Source organism: Lampris incognitus, chromosome 13, assembly GCF_029633865.1.
Source record: "Lampris incognitus isolate fLamInc1 chromosome 13, fLamInc1.hap2, whole genome shotgun sequence".
Lineage (NCBI taxonomy): Eukaryota > Metazoa > Chordata > Actinopteri > Lampriformes > Lampridae > Lampris > Lampris incognitus.
In genome coordinates, this window is record NC_079223.1 from 39,678,020 (window position 1) to 39,703,165 (window position 25,146).

Below are 25,146 nucleotides of genomic sequence, written 5' to 3' on the forward strand. Positions count from 1 at the left end.
AAACACAACATCTGTAGCTAATAAATGTGATTAGCCTAGCTAACGCTCACAAGTATAGCGTTTTACATGGTCCTCCCCCACATGGTGTGATGGATGCCTAACTCTGCTTGGCTATCCTTTACACATGGAAATGCTCCAACAATAAATCTGTGAAAATCACACAGTATAACATTACAATCGGCAACAGATCTCACATATTACATCTAACACAGCATTATTAACATGAATCTTTCGATATTTTATGTATTAGATACCATTTTAACATAGAACGTTACCTCTTTTAAAAGCTCTTAGAAACACAGCCGATCACTCCAGAGTACTTAAGGAAGGGAGCGAAAAAACGGAACTTCCGGTTTAATCTGCGCTGTTCTGCTGGGGGAGGCTCCACAAGGTACAGCGCCCTCTGGTGGTTTTTTACTTTAGAAATCAATCCCCACCCGGCTACATACTATATATACATATATTGTGGCGAATTCTACTGGATTGTTCCTGCACGAAGTCAGGGGGTTCATTTGCATATTACTCATGACGCAACTGAAGTGTCAATGTTTTGGTTATGTTGTGGGATATTGAACATGTTAAAAACGGGCATATCTGTTACAGATAGCGGGGATGTGATGGAAGGTACCGACCCCTGGGCAAGCCCAAACACTCCCTCACTGAAGCTGGGGCGCTACGACAGGAGCTCCAGCTGGGAGGGATTCCTTGCTCAGTTCAACCTGATTGCTAGGGTGATGAGATGGACAGAAAACCAGCAAGTAGTCAACCTAGCAGCAGCCCTGGAGGGAGAAGCAAGGCAGGCACTCCTAGACCTGGCGGCTGGAGAGATATCACTGGGGTCACTAACCACTGCCCTGGGTCGCCGGTTTGGCAACACCCAATCACTGATTAGCCTCCGGGATCAACTCCAGTCAAGACAGAGACATGGCCAGGAGAAGTTGGGTACCCTGGTGGCTGACATTCAACGCCTGGTGAGCCGTGCGTATCCTGATATGCCCCAATCTGCCATCCAATGCCTGGCCCTGGATTCCTTCCTACGGGCTCTACAGCCACCTCACCTCAGGCAACAGGTGCGGCTGGCCAAGCCACTCACCATTGAAGAGGCGCTGCATAGGCAGAGGAGGTGGAGGCCATTATGGCGGAAAAAGGAGCGGCCCCAACACTCTACCATCATGCGCAGGCACTGCAGGAAAGTGAGGAGGAGCCACGCACGTCCGTCCAGGCAGTACGACGAGCAGAGCCATTTCTGTGCTGGGGCTGTGGGAAACCAGGGCACCAAAGAAAGGAGTGTCAGAAGACAAATAGATGCTTCTACCAACGAGTACGGAGGCCTGTCACCCAAGTAGCCACCACTTCTGAACTGGGAAACGACCAAGGGTCGGCCTAGAGGGGGACTGGCAGGTCCACACAACCTCTCCCCTGAGTAACAGTCCCAGAGACGTTGGACGGATTGGCGCTGGCTTCAGCCTCCATGTCTCCTGTCAGCTGAAAGGCAATACCTGCATTGCCCTGGTCGACACCGGATCCACCATCAGCTTGGTGAGACCAGGGTTCCTAGGAGAAGTACAGGGGATGCCGACAGAAGTAAAGATGGAGACAGTTACAGGTCAGTGAGCTAGAATGGAGGGGAGAAGTAAACTGACCCTTAAGATGGGAGAAATGGAGGTACAGCATACATTTTGGCTAGCAAACATACGAGAGGGCTGTATCCTTGGACTAGATGCCTTGAGAGCCATTGGTGCGGTGGTACGGGCGGCCGGATCACAGCTGGAGGTTGTCAACCAAGTGCTGAATGCCATTACCGTATGCAGCAATCCAGGGGGCAATGCGGGTGGATCACGAATCTTGTGCTTGGCTTCAGGGCCATGGGAAGGTACAACACCAGAAACGGCTTCTGCACTGGAAGAACTGGCCCAAAACTGCATGGACGGTTTGAGCCAAGAAGAGGGGGAGCAGGTACGGAACCTGCTGATAGAGAACAGACACCTCTTCGCTTTGAGTGATCTGGAGTGTGGCCGCACCAATCTTGTACAGCACCACATTGACACTGGTAATGCGGACCCAGTCCGCCAAAGAGCTCGCCGTCTCCCTCTGATGAACTTTCAAGAGGCAGAAGCAAAGATCCAGGAGATGGCAGCTGCAGGCATCATTGAACCCTCAGATAGCCCGTGGGCGTCCCCTACCGTGCTGGTTACCAAGAAGGATGGTTCCCTCCGATTTTGTGTGGACTATCGGCGACTAAACAACCTGACCCGAAAAGACTCATACACACTCCCCCACATCGACGAAGCGCTGGACTGTGTGGCAGGTTCCCAATGGTTCAGCTCCCTGGATCTAAGAAGTGGGTACTGGCAGGTAGAGATGGCCCCAGAATCCCGGGCAAAGACTGCCTTCACCATTGGCCGAGGACTCTGGCAGTTCCCAGTCATGCCATTTGGCTTATGTAATAGCCCGGCCACATTTGAACGCCTCATGGAGCGTGTTCTTGGCCCCATCCCTCGCTCTGCCTGCGTGGTGTACCTGGATGACCACCTGGTGCATGCACCTATGACTAAATCCGAGAAAATGCAGTCTATTGCAGAAGGAGACAAGGTTCCTTGGACATGTGGTGGGGCCCGGAGGTGTGTCCACAGACCCTGACAAGGTCACTGCAGTCAGGGATTGGCCAACGCCCACCTCAGGAAAGGAGGTGAGGAGTGTTCTGGGACTGGCATCATACTCCGTCGGTTTGTGCACGCCTTTGCAGACAAAGCCCGTCTGCTGCACCAGCTCACCGAGAAGGGAAAACGGTTACACCGGACTGAAGCATGTGAGAGCTCCTTTCAGATACTCCGGAAAGCATTGACCCAAGCACCAGTGCTAGCCCTCCCAGACAGGCAGCGGCCATTCCTACTTGACACTGACGCCAGTGATGTAGGTGTGGGAGCAGTCCTGTCGCAGCCCAGTGGGGAAGGGGAAAGAGTGGTGGCCTATTACAGTAGAGTCTTGAGCAAGGAAGAAAGGAACTACTGTGTGACTCGGAGAGAACTCCTGGCAGTAGTACAGGCCGTAAAGCATTTTAATCCTTACCTGTATGGAAAGGACTTCCTACTGAGGACGGACCATGCATCGCTCCGCTGGATGCTTAGCTTCAAAGAACCAGAAGGGCAGGTAGCCAGATGGATAGAAGCCTTGCAGGGATTTACCTTCACCACAGAGCACCGAAGAGGCAGCCGACACGACAATGCTGATGCTCTCTCCAGACGCCCCTGTTCTGATCAGGCCTGCCACCACTGTAGCCGGTTGGCGACTCGAGAACAGCAACGGGTGGATCGTGTCACAGTGCGGACACTTGTCGTCCCAAGTGCGCCACGTCGGGATAGCCACCTGGGACCCGTGATACACTGGCTAGCACATAAAGAGGTCTCAAGTAGAGAGATGGCAGGTCCCCACTCCCCCACCACCAAGGCATTGCTGGGACAGTGGAACTCACTCATGCTTCATGAGGGCTACCTCTATCGCGTGTGGGAAGAGCCAAGAAGGGGAGGCAGTACCTGGCAACTAGTTGTTCCCCACGCACTACAACAGCAAGTGTTAAGCACAGTCATGGCCCCCTGGAGTGGGACACTTCGGCATTACCAAGACGCTGCGGCGGCTACAGGAAAGATTCTACTGGGGGAGATGCCGGTGAGACGTGGAGCGGTTCTGCCGTAACTGCAACACCTTCAATGCAAAGAAGGGGCCAGCTGGGCAATCCCACGCCCCCCTGCAGCAATACAGGGTAGGGGCGCCCATGGAAAGAATTGGAGTGGATGTGGTTGGGCCATTCCCCTGACAGAGGATGGTAATCGTTACATCCTCACAGTGATGGATTATTTTACCAAGTGGGCCGAGGCCTATGCCATCCCTGACCAATCTACAGCCACGGTGGTAGACTGCCTCATTGAGGGGATGTTTACCCGATTTGGGGTGCCAGAGGAGTTGCACAGTGACCAGCTGCGCAATTTCGAATCCCAGGTGTTTGGGGAGATTGTCGGCGCCTTTGGGTGCGGAAGACCAGGACCACTCCCCTACACCCTCAAAGTGATGGCCTTGTTGAGCGGTTCAATCGGACCTTGGTCACACAACTAGCCATGCTCACGGCGAGGCATCAAAGGGATTGGGACCGCCATCTGCCCCTGGTACTCATGGCATACCGGTCGACCATTCAGGAGTCTACGGGGTGCACCCCAGCTGCACTAATGTTTGGTCGGGAGCTACGGACGCCTGTGGATCTGGTCTTTGGCAAGCTGCCAAATCCACCAGTACAAGGACCGCCGGGCCAAGACTATGTAGACGCACTACAGGACCGGATGGAGGCTACTCATCAGCTGGCTTGAGAGAATATGGCTTCTGCAGGGGAAAGGCAGAAGAGAGCCTATGATGTATGTTGCCACCGCAAAGAGTACAAGCAGGGGGACAACGTATGGGTGTATAACCCACGGCGAAAGAAGGGACAGTCCCCAAAGCTGGACAGCAACTGGGAGGGGCCCTGCCTCGTCCTGAAGAGGATCTCAGAGGTTACCTATAGAGTGAAGCTCCACAGCCGCCCTCGGATAGTCATCCTTCACCAAGATTGCCTCGCACCTTACTTCAGCCGGGACAGCAACCAAGCTGGGACTGAAAGTGCGGTGTGAGGAGGTGGGGTGCCAGACTCCTCTTCCTCTGTAGACCAGGTTACCGGGGTCCAGGGAGGGGGTAAGGACACTGCTTGATCAGAGCCAACCTCCCTGGATGTCAGCAAGGAGCTACCATCAGAGCACCTTGTTTTGGGCCAGGGAGGGGGCGGGGATACTGGGTTTACAGAACTGCCCTCCCTGGCCACGAATAGAAACAGCGGTGATGTCGAGGGTGGGGGCTCGGACCCAGTGGATACAGAGCCGCCTCCGTCATCCATAAGCAGCCCGTGGCAAGGAGCAGCCCGGGATGGGAGAGGTACTCGGTGGAAAAAAACCCTAATGGTGGATGGACCCATCCACATGGGATTTGGGTTAGGCCAACGGGACGTTGGTCTTTCAAGGAAGGGGGCAGTGTGGCGAATTCTACTGGAGCGTTCCTGCTCGAAGTCAGGGAGTTCATTTTCATATTACCCACGATGCAACTGAAGTGTCAATGTTTCGGTTATGTTGTGGGATATTGAACATGTTAAAAACGGGCCTATCTGTTACAGATAGCGGGGATGTGGTGGAAGGTAATGGGGACGTTATGGGAGAAGTTGCACTAGACAGCATGCTATTTCCCACCATGAGTGTAAAGAGGATACAGGCAAATAGATAAACTCGCTTCTGTGGCCAAGAAAAGAAGATAAGCTGAGACCAATACGAACTTGTGTCTGTTATGACTAGTTGGGCTTACGGTCATTAAAAGCTTGCTTGTTAACTCTGAAAGGTTGGCTGAGAAGTCCATTATTGGACCACGTCACAATATACATATATGTGTCTATATATATATATATATATATATATATAATGTAACGTGAACGAATACGTAGACGTGTCTAGCTATCCATGCACGTTACACTACCCACCTCCTTCGGGAAGCGGGTCCCCGCGCTTCAGCATATCAGCTCCCTCACGCGTCTGGGCGAACGCGCTTCCTCACGCCTCACGCGGTCTCACCATCCCACTTCTGACACCAACGTAGCGAATCCGGGGGGGGGGGCAGTTTGGGAGACCGTCGCCACAGCCGGGACGCGAACCCGTGTTTCCCACTCCGTAAGCGACAACGTTAACCAGTCGACTAAAGGGTCCGACCCGTTAGTCAAGGACCAACGTCTCTAGTTATCCGTGCACGTTACACTACCCGCTTCAGCATATCAGCTCCCTCACGCGTCTGGGCGAACGCGCTTCCGATGGCCTCACGCGGTCTCACCATCCCACTTCTGACACCAGCGAATTCGGGGGGCAGTCTGGGAGACCGCGGTGCAGGAGATAAGGGTTCGCGTCCCGGCGGTTCCCGGGCTGCCCCCCTAGTTTTCTATATAATGTAGCGAATTCGGGGGGGCAGTCTGGGAGACCGTCGCCACAGCCGGGATGCGAACCCGTGTCTCTCACTCCGCAAGCGACAACGTTAAACAGTCGACTAAAGGGTCGGACCCGTTAGTCAAGGACCAACGTGTCTACTTATCCATGCGCGTTACAATATGTAGACACGTGGCCCTTGGCTAACGGGTCCGACCCTTTAGTCATGGGCTACCGAGCCTAAATAATCCGTGATCGTTACGTTGCCCCTTTCCAGGACGCGAATCTGGGGTTCCCGCACCGCGGGCGACATCGCTAACCGCTCGACTAAAGGGTCTGACCCGTTAGCCAAGGGCTACCGAGCCTATTCATCCGTGATCGTTAATTTGCTCCCTTCCTTCGGGAAGGGCGTCCCCGGCCGGACCGTCGCAGCCGGGATGCGAACCTGTGGCTCCCGCACCACGGGCGACTCCATCACACTTCCGGGGGGATGGTGGAAGCGCGTGCGCCCAGAGGCGTGAGCGAGCTGATATGCTGAAGCGCGGGGACAGTGTAACGTGCATGGATAAGTAGACACGTTGGTCCTTGACTAACGAGTTGACCCTTCAGTCGACTGGTTAACGTTGTCGCTTGCGGAGTGGGAGATACGGGTTCGCGTCCCGGCTGTAGCGACGGTTCCCGGACTGCCCCCCGGATTCGCTACAATACTTAACGAGAAATGGGGAAGAGATGACAGCAACAGTACAGAAGAACTGCTGAAACTGTAAAACGAAGTGTTTTTTTTATAAATGACAACTACAGGGGCATCCGGGTGGTGTAGCGGTCTAGTCTGTTACCTACCAACACGGGAACTGCCGGTTCAAATCCCCGTGTTACCCCCGGCTTGATCGGGCGTTCCTACAGACACCATTGGCCGCGTCTGCGGGTGGAAAGCCAGAAGTGGATGTGTCCTGTTCGCTGCACTAGCGCCTCCTCTGGTCAGTCGGGGCGCCTGTTCGAGGGGAATAGCGTGATCCTAAATTTTATGTCCATTATAATTCTGTTATCCTCTTTCAATGTTGTATTATATAAATTTCGTGAACACAACATCCATTGCACGCTGTCCGTCTTGGGAGAGAGATCCCTCCTCTGTTGCTCTCCCTGAGGTTTCTTCCTATTTTTTCTCCATGTTAAAGGGTTTTTTAGGGAGTTTTTCCTTATCCGATGAGAGGGTCTAAGGACAGGATGTTGTGTTGCTGTTAAGCCCACTGAGGCAAATTTGTAATTTCTGATATTGGGCTATACAAATAAAATTGATTTGATTTTGATTTGATTTGATTTGATCCTCCCACGTACAATTTGTATATTTTTAGCTGTTTTTGTTAAACTACAATCATTTTCTCATGTCCACTGACCATTTCTCACATTCATGTAAGGTAACACTTAAAAAATATCACATAAATCTCAGACTTTTATTGTTCTTATGAGCAAAAATACTTCCCTCTTCATATGAAATGTGTTAATTAAATTAAAAATGCATAATTTTTGGTTAAAAAATGTATATATATATAATTACATGAGAAATGATTGTAATTTAACAAAAACAGCTAAAAATATACAAATTGCATATTTATTATTGAATTGTATTTTGCTTCATGCTAATCAGTACACTTGAATCAGTGGCTTCAGACACTGAAAACATTACTGACAGTTTTATTATGCCTCCTTGTCCCCTTTGAATGTTGTGAACTCAAACTTAACACTTTCTATGGAATGACCCAAATGCTAGCTAGATGGCAAGACTGTGTAACCTACTATGAAATGGCAAGGAAAGTATGAGCTGCTTTTGGTTACAGTCGATTTGAGTTTTGATGGCATCCTAGGGGAAACAGGTTAAAAACATACACAGCTGGCTAGCTATGTCTTACCTTTGCCATTATGAGGTACATCCCCCAGCTGTGAGCATAGCACCGCGATTCTGTAACCCAACCAGCTACAAAGAACTGGTAAGCATCCAGACTTTTGTATGCTTTTAGGTCAGCACCTGTGTATGGGGACACTCCGTTGGTAACATAGTGGTACAGATCGTGTGGCTTGAACTCGGGCAGACTGGACGATTTTGCTAGATCTGTGAACACATCGGTAGGAAGAAGGTACGGGTCGGTAGCTAACCCTGATAACGCTAGCTTCTCCACATATCGCTCTTTGTGCCGTCCTACAAGGTGACTCACTTCACAGGACAACTCCACAGCATTACTCTGACTATCGGTAGCCATCACTTAAATTTAAACTATAATAGCTACTCATCCGTAGCAATTTTTTGTTTGTTTTTGTTGTTCGCTTTTGAATTTCCCGGTCTACCACTTACTGCCGTCCGTCATGGCGCAGTCTCCCTCGTCACGTGATAATTGTGACGCGTCTGCAAAGGGTGAATAGCGGCTATGAGCGCCGGCGAGATCAGCTGGCTGTTATTTATCAAGGATGCCTTATCTGGCTGGCGGCTGCTGGTCGATTCCGGCGCTCAGCGTAGCATCCTGCCTGCAACGGCCGCGGACACCATGCCCGGCGGCCAAGGCCCCCCAATGGATGCCGCGAACGGTACGCCCATATGTACCTACGGCACCGGGTATGTGGAGGTGTGTTTCGGCGGGCGGCGTTTCGGCTGGGACTTCGTTATGACCGCGGTGTCGGTTCCCCTCCTGGGCGCGGACTTCCTGTGCGCCTTCAGGCTGCTGGTGGATGTTACGAACTGCCGCTTGATCGACGCTCTCTTTCGCTACATACCCGTGCACAATGGGAGGTGCAGGGACGCTCGGCCTGTCACACATGCTCGCCGCCGGAGGTACAACGACTGCTCGCAGAGTTCCCTGACCTCGCCACACCTACGTTTTCATCAGCGGTGGCCAAGCACGGCGTGGAGCACCATATTGCCACCGACGGCCCCCCGGTCTACGCACGTGCTCGGCGCCTCGACTCTGCTAAGCTCGCGATCACCAGGGAGGAGTTTGCCACCATGGAACGCCTCGGCATCGTGCGCCGCTAGGACAGCCCGTGGGCCTCCCCCCTGCACATGATTTCTAATGCCACGTTCAGACCAAAGGCGGCGCGAATTTTTGGGCGGCGCGAATGCATGCAAAGTCAATGCGAGGAGGCGAATGGGCGGAATAATTCGCGGCGAAATTACGGGCGGCGCGAATTGGGCGAATCGAGCGACGAACGCGCCTTCGCGGGAGTTCAAAAATGTCCAACTCGGGCGAAGAGCAGCCAGGCGATAGCCAATCAACTTCAAGTAGGGTTAGAACCCGCCTTCATGTTGGGAAAGAATACACGCCCCTACCCAGAATTCCGGTGAAATTCGCCAAGCTGGGCACGTCTCAGGTTTATGCCATGAACCCAAACCGAACGCGGCGGCGCAAGTTGATATAAAGCAGAGCCACCGCAACTGATCTCTGTCGCTCATCCATGATGATCACAAGTAAACACAAACTGCTCGTGTGTGGTATTTGTTGTGTGCGGTCTAGCAAACTTGCTAGCAGCGTTGGTGTAACTAGACTGCTTGTTGTGACGTCAACACAGCGAATTCGTGTTCTGTTCGATCACACCTGGCGGAGCTGGCGGCCAAACTCTGGCGAACAAAGCGGCGCCAACTCTCTCGCCGCCTTTGGTCTGAACGTAGCATTAGGCTGACGGCGGTTGGCGCCCCTGCGGCGATTTTCGTCGCCTGAACAACGCCACAACCCCTGACCGGTACCCCGTCCCGCACATACAGGACTTCTCCGCCCACCTGGCGGGGGCCACCATCTTTTCCAAAGTAGTTTTGATGCGGGGCTACCACCAGGTACCGGTCCACCCTCAGGACGTGCCCAAGACAGTGGTCATCACGCCATTTAGACTCTTCGAGCTCCTGAGGATGCCCTTCGGTCTCAAGGGAGCAGCGCAGACGTTCCAGCGGCTGATGGACTCTGTGCTACGGGATATGCCGTTCTTGTTTGTTTACTTGGATGACATTCTCGTGGCCAGCGCATCCGCGGAGGACCACCTGACGCAGCTTCGGCAGTTGTTCGAGCGGCTGAGTGCGCATGGACTCAGTCAACCCAGCCAAGTGCCAGTTTGGCCTGTCATCCATCGACTTCCTCAGCCACCGCATCTCCCCGCAAGGAGCCGTTCCGCTTCCTGCCAGAGTGGACTCCGTCGCCAGTTTTCCACGCCCCCGCACTGTGAAATCCCTGCAGGAGTTCTTGGGCATGGTGAACTTTTATAACAGGTTCATTCCCCACGCAGCTCACCGCATGCGGCCCTTGTACGAGGCCCTGCGGGGCAAGGAAGCCAAGGGCGAGGTAGACTGGTCCCCGGGGATGGACGAAGCTTTCAACGACGCCAAGGCTGCGCTGGCCAATGCCGCTTTGCTGGCGCTCCTGTCCCCCACTGCCCCGATTGCCCTCACGACCGACGCCTCTGACTATGCGGTCGGGGCGGTGTGCGAGCAGTGGGTGGGCGGCGCCTGGCAGCCCCTTGCGTTCTTTAGCAAACAGCTTAAGGACAACGAGCGGAAGTACAGCACCTTCGACCGGGAGCTCCTGAGTCTCTTCCTTGCCTCCCGACACTTCAGGTTCCTGTTGGAAGGCCACCGTTTCACTGCCTTTGTCGACCACAAGCCGCTGACATTTGCCATGGCCAAGACCTCTGAGCCGTGGTCCGGGCGCCAACAGCGTCAGCTCTGCCATCTCGGAGTTTACCACGGACATCTGGCACGTGGCTGGCAAGGACAACTTGGTCGCTGACTGCCTCTCCCGGGTGGTGGCAGGGTCCGTTCACTTGGGACTCGATTACACTGCCATGGCTGCAGACCAAGCCGCTGACATGGACATCCAGGCCTATCGGACGGCTGCTACGGGGCTGCGGTTGGAGGATGTGGTGTTTGACAGCGCCAACGCCACACTCCTCTGCGACGTTTCCACGGGCCAGCCCCGCCCATGGTGCCCACTGGCTGGCGGCACCGTGTTTTTGACATTATCCATGGCCTTTCCCACCCGGGTGTGAAGGCATCCACTAAGCTGGTGGGGGCCAAGTTCGTCTGGCCCGGCCTCAGAAAGGACATCAAGGCCTGGGCCGACTCCTGCGTGGCGTGCCAGCGTTCCAAAGTACACCGTCATACCAAAGCCCCCTTGGCACCATTCCTCGTGCCCGAGAGGCGTTTTGACCATGTGAATGTGGACCTGGTGGGCCCCCTGCCCCCCTCCCGTGGGTTCACTCACCTTCTCACCATGGTGGACAGGACCACCAGGTGGCCGGAAGCTGTTCCCCTGTCATCGATCACGTCAACTGAGGTGGCCCGAGCATTCATCGGGTCCTGGGTGGCCTGTTTTGGTACGCCGGCTGACCTCACAGGGGCCCACAGTTCACGTCAGAGCACTGGACTGCAGTCGCGGAGGGGCTGGGGGTAAAGCTCCACTATACCACAGCATACAACCCCAGGGCAACGGACTGTGTGAGTGGTTTCATCGGTCTATGAAGGCCGCTCTTTGTGCCAGCCTCACGGACAGCAACTGGGTTATCACCTCCCGTGGGTCATGCTCGGCCTTCTCTCTGCCCCCAGGGAAGACCTCCAGTCCTCGTCTGCCGAGCTGGTTTACGGCCAGCCGCTGCGTGTCCTGGGTGAGTTTCTCCCGGACGCTGTGGCCCCCTGGTCAGCAGCTTCTCATCGGGCTGTGGCCCGGGGCAGTGCCAGCGCTTTCGCTCCGATCCCTACATCTCACCACTGCCTCCCTCAGTCCTATGTCCCCAAGGATCTGCTGTCGGCCAGGTACGTCTTCATCCGCCACGACAGCCACCGTACCCCCCTGCAGCCCCCCTACGACGGGCCCTTCCGTGTCCTGGAAGCACTTTGTGGTGGACATGGGGGGCAAGCCGGAACGGGTCTGGGTGGACCATCTCAAACCTGCCCATTTGGACCTGGGTGGGCCGGTCGAACTGGCCCTGCCCTCACGGCGTGGACGCCCCCCTTCTCAGGCCCCTGGCCCAGCCTCGGCCCCTGCCAGGGCTCCGGCTCTGTCCCCTGCCCCCGCCCCCATACCCATTCAGCCCTGGTCCGCCCCCGAAACGTTGACTGCTTCACTGAGGACTGTTCGCCTGTTGGCTGTTTGTGTTTTGCTGGGTACTGTTGTGTTGCATTTTTTCGTGATGGTGAATTCTGGGGGGGGGGCTGTGTGGTGATACACAAACGAGGGTAGCTTCACCAGGGGCTGCTGCTCCTTTAAGGCGGACATTCAGAGTGCTGACGTAGGCACCGCTTAAGAGTTTCCGGGGTGAGCCATGTTTGCAGCAGCCTAGCGGTTAGCTGGTTGCCACGAGAGATTGTGCTGTATCGGTGTCGTTTTGTGTGGCGAGTAAATGGAATTGACTCGACTCGATCTCTCCGTCTCCTCATTCCTGCACTCTCACAATATTAAGGATTTTGAATTTGCTTTAGATACTAATGTAAAAAAAGAAGAAGCTATTATCAGCACTGGTTACTGCACAAGGCAGTTACTTTTCTTAGAGGCCATTGCCGAGGCTCTAAGGACAGGATGTTGTGTTGCTGCAAAGTCCCTCGAGGCAAATTTGTAATTTGTGATATTGGGCTATACAAATAAAATTGAATTGACTTTGACTTGTTGTGCAGTTGGCAGTCATTAATACAAATCATGTTAATGTCATGACAAGTGTAACAAAACGGACATTTCCCCCATCGGGGTGGGAAAGATTTGTGCATGACGTAATATGGAAATGATTGCTTGCGGGTTCATTTGGGTTTCCCGTAACATCATCAAACAACATGCATAAAAATACTGGAATCATTTGAATCGGAAACCTTCGGGTGAAACTGTACTGGGGGTTGGGGTGGGGTGGAGGGGGGTGGGGGTCCCGTTTTACGGTTTTAAGCGAGGCCTCTTAAATGCACCGTCACCCGCCGTTTACGCAGGCCGTAGTTGTTTTACGTGTGTGTGACGTCCCCAGATCTGACTGGTCCGACGCGCTCGTCGTCTCTGCGTCATCCAACAGGAACAAGGAAGAGATTTGCACAAGGAAAATCTACATAAATTCGGTCACTGACACATTTTTCTTTTTCTTTTTTTTTCTTTTGGCTAATCGGTTTGTTCAATCTGTTTATTCGTATTCATAAATCTGGAAGCAAGAGATCAAGGTAAATAATGTTACGTTTCTGTTCACGGAAGGGGCGTTCAAGATCACTTGACTTACGAGGGACCCGGTATTTCCCTTTTTGTCAATTATTCTAGGTATGGAATATGGCAACGCTTGGAACACACCATATGTCAAGCGTCGGGTTAATTGGTAAGTTTCATTTCACGGACGCCTTTTGTTTGGGTTACAATTATGTACACTCCTGTCACTGGGTGTGTACTAAATGCACTTGCATCACATGATACTGGTGTAATGCAGGAGTATACCATTAGTACTGGTCCTGTGGCTGAAAATGGCTCAGGGTCAACCTACCTTAACGTATCGAACTGGCATTCCCAAGCAGCTGGCATACACACACACACACACACACAGGCAAAGTGTCCAAAATGTACAGTATATAACAGCAAAATCATTTTACTCCTTATTGTACTTGTACATGTGCATGTACATGAAGTACGTGACCAATAAACCTTTGAAGCTTGAGCAAAGTAATAAACATGTGCAATATGTAACGGTAATATACAAAGTGTAATTATATATGTTCGGAACGTATGGAGAGTATTGCCTTGTTAAAAAAGTGTTATGTCTTCTTTTTTTTTAATCCACACAGAGAAAGATGTGAATGGAGATGCGTTGTGGGTGTGGTGCTTTCCCTCTGTCAGCAAAGAGTTGAGAGATGTCCTGCTCAGCAAGTGCTGTCTGACAGAAGACAGCCGTGAGCTCCACATCTTTGTGTTTGGTCAGTTCTGTCGCACCTGGTACTACATTACCACAGTTGACGTACAAGAGCCTACTGCCCTAAAGAAGGTGGGGTTTTTAAGCATGTATTTAGTTTGCTCATTAATGATAACCTGAATTGTTCCCAGAAGTGGGCGACTTGTTGGGTCCCCCCGCACCCCGTTTCCCTTATTCCGTGTTTTAGTGTTGAGTAGACTGCCCATGTTCTTTGGACGAGTAGTGTCGTTTTCTGCTATGCTGCAATGCTTTTAACTATGCATACATATGGATTGAACTTTTTTGAGCAATACAGAAATGAGTCAATCTTCTGCTAAGGTTTCTTGCTATTTGTCATTGGAATGATGCGTCTGTAAATCAGGATTTCTTTAAGTGTTTGTTTTGAGGTTTAGTTTGTGTATAATTCCTCTTTCCAGGTCACTCATTTTTCAGTAGTTGTCACAGCGAAAGACTTCAACCCCGAGAAGTATGCTGCATTTAGCAGAGTGCTGTGCAGGTATAGTGTGAAGTTCATATTGTTCCACTGTCTGCAGAAGTAAAGTTCTTGACTATTACAAGATCAGTAATGAAGTTATTTAAACAGTGTTCATTAGTTTCCTGTTTTGTGGTATGTTTTTTTTTATGTGATTATACAGAATGTACATCAAACATGGTAGTCCGGTGAAAATGATGGAGGGTTATATTGCCGTTCTCACAAAAGGCATTTGCCAGAGTGACGAGAACGGCTCGTTTCTCATCAAAGATTATGATGTCCGGAAGGCATACCTGGCTGGTTCAGTCAAAGGTAAGCTGTTTCAAATATAAAGAGCAATGGAAATTGGGGGCATTTTGAGTCCACACTGTTTTTAGAAAAGATCTCAGCACAATTGAATAATAATGTTTAGATCCAATAGTGTCCTTCAAGAAAGTAAACATAGTTCTCAGGATGTTTCAGTCGATCAGCCACCAGTTAGTACTTGCAGACATGCACTTTAAATTGAAAGACAAATTATTGCCTGCTGGAAGCTGGCCTATTCTTACAGACCAAATACGTATGTGAAGCAGAAAAGGCTAGCTGTTTTCTGTGTTTTTGGTCACTGTCTATTTTTTGCACGACATTCTGTAGCTAGTGATAAATGTAACATTATTAGAAAATAAATCTAAAAATACTTTACATCAAATTGTTTAAATGATCTTTTTTTTTTTTTTTAATTAATGCCGACCATTAGCAGCAGCAGAAGATCCCACTCTGAACTCCAAGTTTGACACCACGTGTAACTCTATTTTTCGACTGTATTTTAGATGTGGTGTCCCAGTTTGGTATGGAGACCATAATTCTATATACTGCCCTCATGCTAAAGAAGAGGATTGTAGTCCATCATCCTCGTATTGAAGCGTTGTTGGAGTTTACCAGGTGAATACCAAAACATGAATAAGAATATCACTTTTTCACCTTTAATAACTGTTTTCGGGAAACATCTATTGTTGGCAATACTTTTCAAGAAAAAATCTCTGTTGTGTTCCTGCTCAGAGTTCTTCCAGCTCTGACATGGCACAGGAAAGACTGGTCTATTCTGCATCCGAATGTACACCTGACTGACAGCGAATTGGAAGACCTAAAAAAATGTCCAGGTGGTGAACTAAACTGGTTAATCCACTCAAATGTATAGTTCGTTGTTGTAGAAACACTTAGAGCTGAGTGCGTCCAACATGGGTGTGTGGAGATGTTGATGTACATGTTTGGTGGTGAGTCGCCTCCTGCACCGTGATCCTGATGACTCTCACAGATTATTTCTGTACCAGAATTGTCGAACATCAGCAGTTATTTATGTATCAGTATGTTCATTTGTTTTCCTTGTAGGCTATGTGGCAGGATTTGTAGATCCAGAGGTGAGCAACAGACTGGACTTGTTTGATGTGTATGTCAACCTCCCGGACAGTGTCATCACAGTATCCCAGAGTGCCAAAGGTTCGTATGAGTATTTCCCATCTTCTTTCACTTATGGAATCCTGAGAAAGCAGACTGGTGTTTCTCTCGCACTGAAATCCCTTATAATCACCACAGAGGCTTTGGCTATGGGGAAGCTACACAAGGACATTGGCCACTTTATTGTCCAGTCGGCAGAGGATGCTGACAAAACAGACAGTCAGGTAGTCAAGGTAAGACTGCACCTAGAACGGTTTTTCCACTATTGCACCATGCAAATCACGGTTCCTCATTCATTTCCATTACACCTGCTTGCTTGGTTCTGGGAATCGACCGTAAAAGAATTTATCCTAGTTTGACATCAGGTGTGGCTAGAATGGGGGGGGCAGGAGCTCATTTCCTTCCCACCATACCCTACTCTGCCCTGTGGCGACACTGTCACAGCACTGAACACAGAAAAGCTACAAAATACTCTGCCAACTCCAATTCCTCAAGTAAGTTAACACTTGCTTGACTTATAATTGTCTATCAATTAGCAGTTGCATAATGAACAGCAAAAAAGTTGATAGTGGCACCCTGTCATTCGCAGTAGTAACACCATGGCTATAAACTCTGCCCCATTAGCTCTATACATATTGCAAGAACATCAAGAGTAGACTGGGCTTTATTTGGCTCAGCCCTGCACACCCCGCCCGACATGGCACAGTTCTAGGTAGTGGAGATAGGCTGTAACATGTTTCTTCAACATGACATGTCAGTGAAATTTAATTCTATCAATTCAAAGAAATATATCATGAAACCCAACATGTGTTCACAGGACATTTCTGTGAAGACAAAAGAGATCCTTGCCAACTTGTTTGCCCTCGCTGATGAGTGTCAAAATTCAAAAATCTCACTGGAAAGTTTAAAACAGCGGCACTTCCCTCCAGCAACAGAGAACTTCCTTTTTCATCTCGCAGCTGCTGAGCAGCTCCTAAGGATATAACTCTGCCTTCCAAACGAAATACTTTACCCCAGGATGTGATACTTGTAATAAAGAGGGCAGTTTCTATGCTGTTGATTGAATGTTGTAGTAAGCACTGTTTTTGTAAAGGCTCATACTTTGAATGGCATTTACATGCTACAACCTAGTCTCAACAACAACAAATGACATTAAACTACATTGCTGTACCAAAAACACCATAGAATGCACCAACAGCCAATTAAGCGTTAATTAATTAATAGTTAATGGGAAGTCTTTTTACATTTAATTTTCTGACAGTAACAGCAATGGTTTAGAATGAAGATGTGATTTACCTTGAAAGTTTTATCATATACAAATATAAAGGAGGCCACTTGACAAAAAATTTAGGGAGATAAATGTTGTTGCTTTAATTAAAATTCTGTTGCCATCAGAAGGTGTTTTTCCCATTTAGAGTGCTATTATCACATAGACATTTGTAAAATTGAAAATAACTGTTTTCATACATTGTGTATTTACATTTTAGTTTTCTTGATGTTCCATAATGTCATTACTAATGACTCGAGTGCCACATAAAAATTTATAATGTTATGCTTGCAATTTGTACCATCCCTTAATTTCTTTAATATAATTTTGTAATTGTGTTTTCAAATGACACAATGTTCCTTTTGATAAACTTTTTTTTTTTTTGGTAGGGAAGACTGATATTTTTGGCCCATTTAATGATAAATGGAGAACAACTAAATGCTTCCTTGTTATCAGGATCACTTTGATTTATAGTCATCTTGTGTATAGCTTACATTTGTCAATTTGTTTGTGTATCATTCATTTGCTATTTCACTGTTCTCCAAGTTGCCAAAAGGATGGTTCTGTGCCTAAATATTTCAGAATGGACACTGTGTGCAATATACAGAAATGCTCGTTTAACTTTGAAAACTAAATTCATGTATTTTCCTGAACTGATATAGTGTTTCATATCTTTAAATGCCCTCAATGTTCCCATTAAATAAATTTGCTACAAACATTGTTGCTCTTTTTTAATGCAAATAAATAGACAAAATGACAATTCACAACTCACAGACAAGGGACGCTTTATATGTATTCCACATTCATGGCACTCAAATGCAACCAACTGTGTGATAAAAACACATCATTTGGAGATTGTGCAAATCTGGTAGGATTAAACCTTGCAGATCATGAATGTGGGTGTAGCCCTAAATCCCATATGTTTTACTAACTGGGAATGTTTTGTTTGCCATATTTTTAAGTTGAAGGGTGGCACAGTGGCGCAGTGGTTAGTGCGGTCGCCTCACAGCAAGAAGGTCCTGGGTTCGAGCCCCAGGGTAGGCCAACCTTGGGGGTCGTCCCGGGTCATCCTCTGTGTGGAATTTGCATGTTCTCCCTGTGTCTGCGTGGGTTTCCTCCAGGGGCTCCGGTTTCCTCCCACAGTCCAAAGACATGTAGGTCAGGTGAATCGGCCGTACTAAATTGTCCCTAGGTGTGTGTGTGTGTGTGTGTGTGTGTGTGTGTGTGTGTGTGTGTGTGTGTGTGTGTGTGTGTGTGTGTGTGTGTGTGTGTTGGCCCTGTGATGGCCTGGCAGGGTGTCTCCCTGCTTGCCGCTCAATGACTGCTAGGATAGGCTCCAGCATCCCCGCGACCCTGAGAGCAGGACAAGCGGCATGGATAATGGATGGATCGATATTTTTAAGTTGGTGAACTATTGTTGGCTAGGTGTATCCACTGGTTTCTGTTCAGCGCTCTTCACAGACCCCTGTGGTAGAAGAGCTGGCCATCTGTAGTTGCATCCTGCAGCTCCTTCTCCAAGCTTTCCTTTTCAATCTGCAAAATGGACAAGACTTTAGATGAGCTCCTCTGCTGGACCAAGAGGTGCACAAAATAGATGATTCCTGACAAACCGGGTTTGATGTTGATGATAATTAGCCTGATTTATCCATTACTTAGCTAATCCCAATAGTCAGAGGGGGAATCCCATTCTGTGGCCTGGTTGAGGATGACATTTGGCAAAGTTTATGTGGGCCATAGGATCTAATCTTTGCTACCCTTATCCATTCACCAAGATATCATCAGATATGTCTGATGTTTAAAATGTGCCATCTGCAGGTGATGTGCGAGGCCCAGGTATCCGTTTCAAGCACAGTTGGCCAATTTCACCAAAGTCTATAGTGAGGTAAGGTGGGGATGAAGAATGACCCATATAAAGAGACAGTACACACAAACAACAAACATATACTCATTTTTTTAAATTTAATTTATATTTTCCCCGTTAATTTATACATTTTCTCAAGTCTGGATGCCTGTTAAGCGACGACATGCTGGATTGTGCAAAATCTGGTGAGACTAAATGGTCCTGATGTCAGCGACATGTCAGGAGTCAGCGGGATTGAAAAAAACTGATGCATGATGCTCTGTGTTTTCCGATCCACTGTGAAAGGATTTTAAAATTCATTGAGACAAAAAGAATCCTAAATCTTACCATTCCTAGTTGCGGAAAGAGACTGAAAGACACAGGAATCATTAGGCCCAGGGTTAATACGGCACTCAGATGACGTATAGGAGTGACCAGCAAAGGGTTCCTCTTGAACCTTGTCCTGTTCATGAGCAGTCCATTAGATACACATTACATGGGATGATGTGTTGGTAGCACCTTGTGCTTCATTTTCTCTAAAATCTTTGGAACCCAGGTAGGTGGATTTATCAGTTATTTGTATGACCAAAGAGGAAAGCCACTACCAGTCTTCATTTCTTAAGTACAGTCTTGCTCAGCATGCAGCACTCATGCAAACAACTAAGCAACACACAGAATATGATGTAACAACAACCCCATGTGTCCTTTTTTTGTGTGGATTTTTTCTCCCCAATTGTATCTGGCCAATTATCCCACTCTTCCGAGCCATCCCGGTCGCTGCCCCACCCCCTCTGCCAATCCATGGGGGGCTGTAGACTACCACATCCCTCCTCTGATACACTTGGAGTCGCCAGCTGCTTCTTTTCAACTGACAGTGAGGAGTTTCGACAGAGTGCGTGGGAGGATCACACTATTCCCTCCACTCCCCCCCCGAACAGGCACCCCGACAGACCCGAGGAGGTGCTAGTGCAGCGACCAGGACATATACCCACATTCGGCTTCCCATCCACAGACACGGCCAATTGTGTCTGTGGGGATGCCCAACCAAGCTGGAGGTAACACAGGGATTTGAACTGCCGAACCCCGTGTTGGTAGGCAATGGAATAGACAGCTACGCTACCCGGATGCCCCAACCCCATGTGTCTTGATGCAGGGAAAGCACTCACAAAGGGACCTGATTCCCATGTTTAAAGAATGATGCACTGGTGAATGGTTACATAAAAAGAAAGCCACTTCATTTTGTCATTGTATTCTTACGACAAATTATATTCTTACAACAAATTTGCTCTCTGCATTTAACCCATTCTATTGTAAAGGGGCAGTGGGCAGCCGCAGTGCCATTGCCTTGGTCAGGAACACAGACCGGAGTATTAACCCTAACATGCATGTCTTTTTGATGGTGGGAGGAAACCGGAGCATCCAAAATAAACCCACACAGACACGGGGAGAACATGCAAACTCCACACAGAAAGGACCTGGGATGACCTGGGGTTCGAACCCAGGACCTTCTTGCTGTGAGGCAACAGTGCTAACCACTGGGCCACCGTGCAGCCCTAAAGGATATCTAGCTATGCCATCACAAAACGACGGGATGTCAAAGGGTTGAGATTGCAGGTAAATCATTGGGGTTATCAAATGGGTGTTTTCTTTCATAGTATTTCATTGAGTAAGGCTTATGCAACCATCAGAAGACTCAAAAATAACTTCCGGTATCCTCAAAACATTCCCATCTACATCAAGTCTCAGCAGTGTTAAGTACTATACTCATACGACACTGGATATGGCACTTGGGTTTAGATCTAGTTTACTACCTCATGTCTAAAACTTACTCTCCTTGCTGCCCGTTTTCACAACAATTGGATAATAGCACAGCTGATGCTACTGGCATGAAGCAGCCAGCTCAGAAGCTCACAAACCAGGCTTTAAAAAAGGCATAGGCACCAATAGGGAATAGATAGACATGGGAAAAATGTCCATACTTTGGACACCAAATATTGTCCGTCGTTTTTGACCAAAGCCACTAGCTGTTCTTGTGGTTGCATCAGAAGCTTGATCACCACCTTGATGCCTGACCAGAAATCCCTGACTCCAAACCAGTACACCAATATGGAAATTACTGGTACAAACAAAAACGCCAGAAAATACACCACCAACACAATAACACACCAGTAACCACCTAACGAACAAACCAAAATAACAACAAACCAGCAAATGTGCCAAGTTAATATGTCACATAAATTTACACGTACGGGCGTTAAGTATAATCAGCCTATGGCCTAAATACATCTGTTAAAAGTTATTTAGAGGCGCCCGGGTAGGGTAGCGGTCTACTCCGGTCTACCAACACAGGGGTCAGCTGTTCGAATCCCCATGTTACCTCCGGCTTGGTTGGGCGTCTCTACAGTCACAATTGGCTGTGTCTGCGGGTGGGAAGCCGGATGTGACGTGTAGAGTAATTGTCCGAGTACAATTGAGGAGAAGAAAAAAAAAAAGGGGGGGGGAATCAAGGGGAAAAAAAGCACAACAGAGGAAACTCACCTCATTAAAAACAGCATTAAAAGATTGGGAAGAGCAGCTGATGTACCCAGCAATGCCACTCTTGATACTGCAGTTTCTCTTATAGCCTGAGCGAACGAAAAAGAATGGTCAAATATTCCAAACTGGTTGTGTAAAAAAAAAAAAAAAAAAAAAAAAAAAACATTTAGTTCCTTGACCCTTTTTCTTACCTTTTCCCCTGCCGCTTTAGAAATCCCAACAGAATTCCCATTGGAATCAAACACCTGGATCCCCTTCTCCAACTCCTCATATCTGACAGTGTACACACTGAAGGAAGCCAAAGCAGCTAGAGGGAGTTACACAACACTTTTAGTGTGTGTGTGTATGTGTGTGTGTGTGTGTGGGGGGGGGGTGGGGGGTCATACCTGCTTACCTGCTAGAGGGACTGGTAATAGTGATCTCAGGAGAGTCAGGAGCGGTGCACTGCTTATGCCAAGTTGGCGAATGATTATTTGTGGAACTGCCTATAACATCAAGCATATTAATCTTTTTTTGGGGGGGAAATTATTGATTTTTCACATTTAATTACCCCCATCAGCCTTGCAAAGCCAGCCTAAATCTTACGAGCGCTACCCCCCCCCATGTTAAATTAGTTTCAATATGATTTGTATAGCGTTTATATGAAGCAACAAATTCAATTTCACACAGCTCTCAGTAAGGAATCAAGCTGTACACACCCCTGCACATGTTGAACAGGAGACTGATCCAGCCACCATTACAACTTGGTTTAAAGACATCTTCTTGCCCTAGTGGAGGAAGATAATAACATGAGATACAGATAATGCAAAACAGAACCATCTGGAAGCCTGAGATAAATAAAAACCGTTAGGGAGTATTTAAATTAGGCTGTCTTCTGTTGGTTTTAAATATGTAAATAACTCAACTGTGTGATAGGCTGGTTTAAGATTTAGCAATTCACAGCAAAGACAGCCCTCTTTTATACTTTGCTTACTGCAGGCAAGCCAGTCCCCCCTACATCTTGGCATCAAATCCACCCAACCCCATCTACCAGACAAAATAAATATCATTAATTTTCTTTGAATATATTAGTTCTTTAAAGTGGTTGGATTTACCTGCTCTGAAGAAGAATTTCTATTTGCATAGTTGAATCCAGCGCAGTAACTCTGCATCATAAACTGCAAGAAAGCAATTCTGCCATTAAGGGAAGGACACAGTTTCATGGTATTTAGTGTTTTAATAAATAGGATAAATAACCTACCTGCCAAAACAATGCTGATTTTACAGTAGCATGTGGCAAAAAGCTGCCAACAACCTGAAAAATAAAGATTATTTTTATAAACACACCATACAAAACCCGGTGGTTAATGTTGTGGTCAAGTATTTGTCATTATTGGTCATCTGATGAGTCACTTACCAAAGGGGATGCAAATGGCAAAAAAGCTGAAAAAAAACATTTGTGATATTCAATATGGTAGTATAATAATAATAATAATAATAATATATTAAATTAAAAATTCAATGACAACAATTTAAATGTTGATCAATCAACACGATGACTGTGTCGTATTACTACGTTCATTTAACACTACTTTGTTGAACGAACTTCTACTTTGCAATTAAAATTACTGTACCTGGGGGACGGAAAATTAATGGAAGAACATCCCCAGAGTCAGAATGTATAGAAGACTGTAAAACACATTTCATCACATTACATCAATGAGAAGAACCTGTAAAACAACCCACTACATTAAAGCAGTCATTAAAAAATTATAACAAATGTAAAAATACTGTAAAACTTTGCTTCAAGAAAACAGACACACACACATTCACACCTAGGGGCAATTTAGTATGGCCGATTCACCTGACCTACATGTCTTTGGACTGTGGGAGGAAACCGGAGCACCCAGAAGAAACCCACACAGAAATGGGGAGAACATGCAAACTCCACACAGAGGATGACCTGGGATGACACACCAAGCTTGGACTACCCCGGGCTCGAACCCAGGACCTTCTTGCTGTGAGGTGACCGTGCTAACTACTGCGCCACCGTGCCACCCCCCAAGAAGACAAAAAAAAAATAACATCCCAAAATAAAAATGTGTAATTCAAAAACAAACTTGTTTAAGCTATTCCATCCATCCATTATCCGACCCACTTATCTTGCTCTCAGGGTCGCGGGGATGCTGGAGCCTATCCCAGCAGTGACTGGGCGGCAGGTGGGGAGACACCCTGGACAGGCTGCCAAGCCATCACACACACACACACACACACACACACACACACACACACACACACACACACACACACACACACACACACACACACACACACCTAAGGACAATTTAGTATGGCCGATTCACCTGACTTACATGTCTTTGGACTGTGGGAGGAAACTGGAGCCCCTGGAGGAAACCCACGCAGACACAGGGAGATATGCAAACTCCACACAGAAGATGACTCGGGATGACCCCCAAGGTTGGACTACCCCAGGACTCGAACCCAGGACCTTCTTGCTGTGAGGCGACCGTGCTAACCACTGCGCCGCCCTGTTTAAGCTATTATTTAAAATGTTTCAAGGATTTCAATGTTGCCCATTGTGATCTACCATACCAAGGAATCACTTAAGATCACTCAGGCAGGGGTGGGCAACATGATCCAGAAAGGGCCGGTGTGGGTGCAGGTCTTTGTTCCAACCAAGCAGTTACACACCTGAGTCCACAAATCAAGGCCCTTAGCAAAGACTACTGGTTGACTAATAGGCGTGTAACTGCTTGGTTGGAGCAAAGACCTGCACCCACACCGGCCCTTTCTGGATCATGTTGCCCATCGCTGACTCAGGGTAAATGAGGGGACATTCACACAGCTCATTTGTGTTCAGTTGTTTCGTTTCTCATCCAACGTACTAAGGAAAGGGTCCACTCATCTCCATCCTAGAAAATGAGACAAAAAGGTTTTTGTAAATCTGTGCAAGCTTGATAAACTGACAGCTGGAGGGGCTGCGTGGGGTTTGAGCATTTCAACATCAAGACTTACCTTTTCCTCTACTCCCACTCCACCTTCCAGAGCTGAGCGGGCCTTCCGTATTTCAGCCTGAGGAAAAGACCCTCCCAGTTAAACACCGGATGGATTTGGCTCATCACACAACATTGGCTAACGGTAATGGCTTTACTTACACTGGAGGAGAGCAAGCAAGTTGGATCGAGGAGGTTGAACCAGACGCGTAACCGACTAAGGAATGACTGAAACATGAGTAAAGGTACAACTTCATTCAGCTCGTCTCCAAAAACACCACTAACACACAAAAAACAAGCCATAGATATCAAAACAATGTCGTGCAACTGTCAATGTCACGTTGTTCTGCGCAGTGCATGCAATGGAGGTACGGTACCTGGCCCTCGTTTTTCCAGTACAACAAGTTAGGATCCATTTGAACAGCCTGTAAGATTTCTACCGTAAAAACTCAGTGAACTCCGGTCTCCAATACGCCTGGTATCCAAGGCGAAGCTCACGCGTTCAGGGTCAAGTTCTATTTACAAATCCCTTCCGCAACCACCCACGTGGCCAATGACTTTGCGGATTGTTTTGGAGCATCATGTTGCTTCGTATAGCGCAAATGCGCATTAATCTGGCCATTATTCTTATGTTCATATTTAAAAAAAAAATCAATTTGGCGATATTTTACACATCTATATATGTTATATTTCATATGATTAAACAACGTCGATTTTCAATTCGATTAGAT

General features: G+C 48.2%; 2 protein-coding genes across 5 annotated transcripts; one reads left to right on the plus strand and one right to left on the minus strand.

The window, feature by feature from the left end:
- The first annotated feature begins 13,007 nt into the window (after positions 1 to 13,007).
- On the plus strand, positions 13,008 to 17,763 carry dennd10 (DENN domain containing 10). 2 transcript variants are annotated; one of them, XM_056291736.1, is made up of 10 exons: positions 13,008 to 13,140; positions 13,235 to 13,289; positions 13,750 to 13,946; positions 14,291 to 14,370; positions 14,510 to 14,658; positions 15,156 to 15,267; positions 15,385 to 15,485; positions 15,715 to 15,822; positions 15,919 to 16,013; positions 16,598 to 17,763. In XM_056291736.1, exons 2-10 carry the CDS (start codon positions 13,244 to 13,246, stop codon positions 16,763 to 16,765), a joined length of 1,056 nt encoding a protein of 351 aa, XP_056147711.1. In that variant the 5' UTR covers positions 13,008 to 13,140; positions 13,235 to 13,243; the 3' UTR covers positions 16,766 to 17,763. The 2 variants fall into 2 exon arrangements, with proteins under 2 accessions (XP_056147711.1, XP_056147712.1); XM_056291737.1 differs by having other exon boundaries at positions 13,014 to 13,289.
- A 92-nt stretch (positions 17,764 to 17,855) lies between these two features.
- Positions 17,856 to 24,939, minus strand: sfxn4 (sideroflexin 4). Of its 3 annotated transcripts, XM_056291738.1 has the most exons (14): positions 24,793 to 24,939; positions 24,578 to 24,643; positions 24,438 to 24,494; positions 24,308 to 24,334; positions 23,036 to 23,090; positions 22,819 to 22,844; positions 22,663 to 22,716; positions 22,517 to 22,579; positions 22,121 to 22,189; positions 21,817 to 21,907; positions 21,614 to 21,729; positions 21,426 to 21,511; positions 19,236 to 19,350; positions 17,856 to 18,580 (listed from the first exon to the last, which is right to left on the minus strand). In XM_056291738.1, exons 1-14 carry the CDS (start codon positions 24,829 to 24,831, stop codon positions 18,503 to 18,505), a joined length of 942 nt encoding a protein of 313 aa, XP_056147713.1. In that variant the 5' UTR covers positions 24,832 to 24,939; the 3' UTR covers positions 17,856 to 18,502. The 3 variants fall into 3 exon arrangements, with proteins under 3 accessions (XP_056147713.1, XP_056147714.1, XP_056147715.1); XM_056291739.1 differs by lacking the exon at positions 19,236 to 19,350; XM_056291740.1 differs by lacking the exons at positions 24,578 to 24,643; positions 24,793 to 24,939 and having other exon boundaries at positions 23,036 to 23,131; positions 24,438 to 24,467.
- Positions 24,940 to 25,146: the final 207 nt, after the last annotated feature.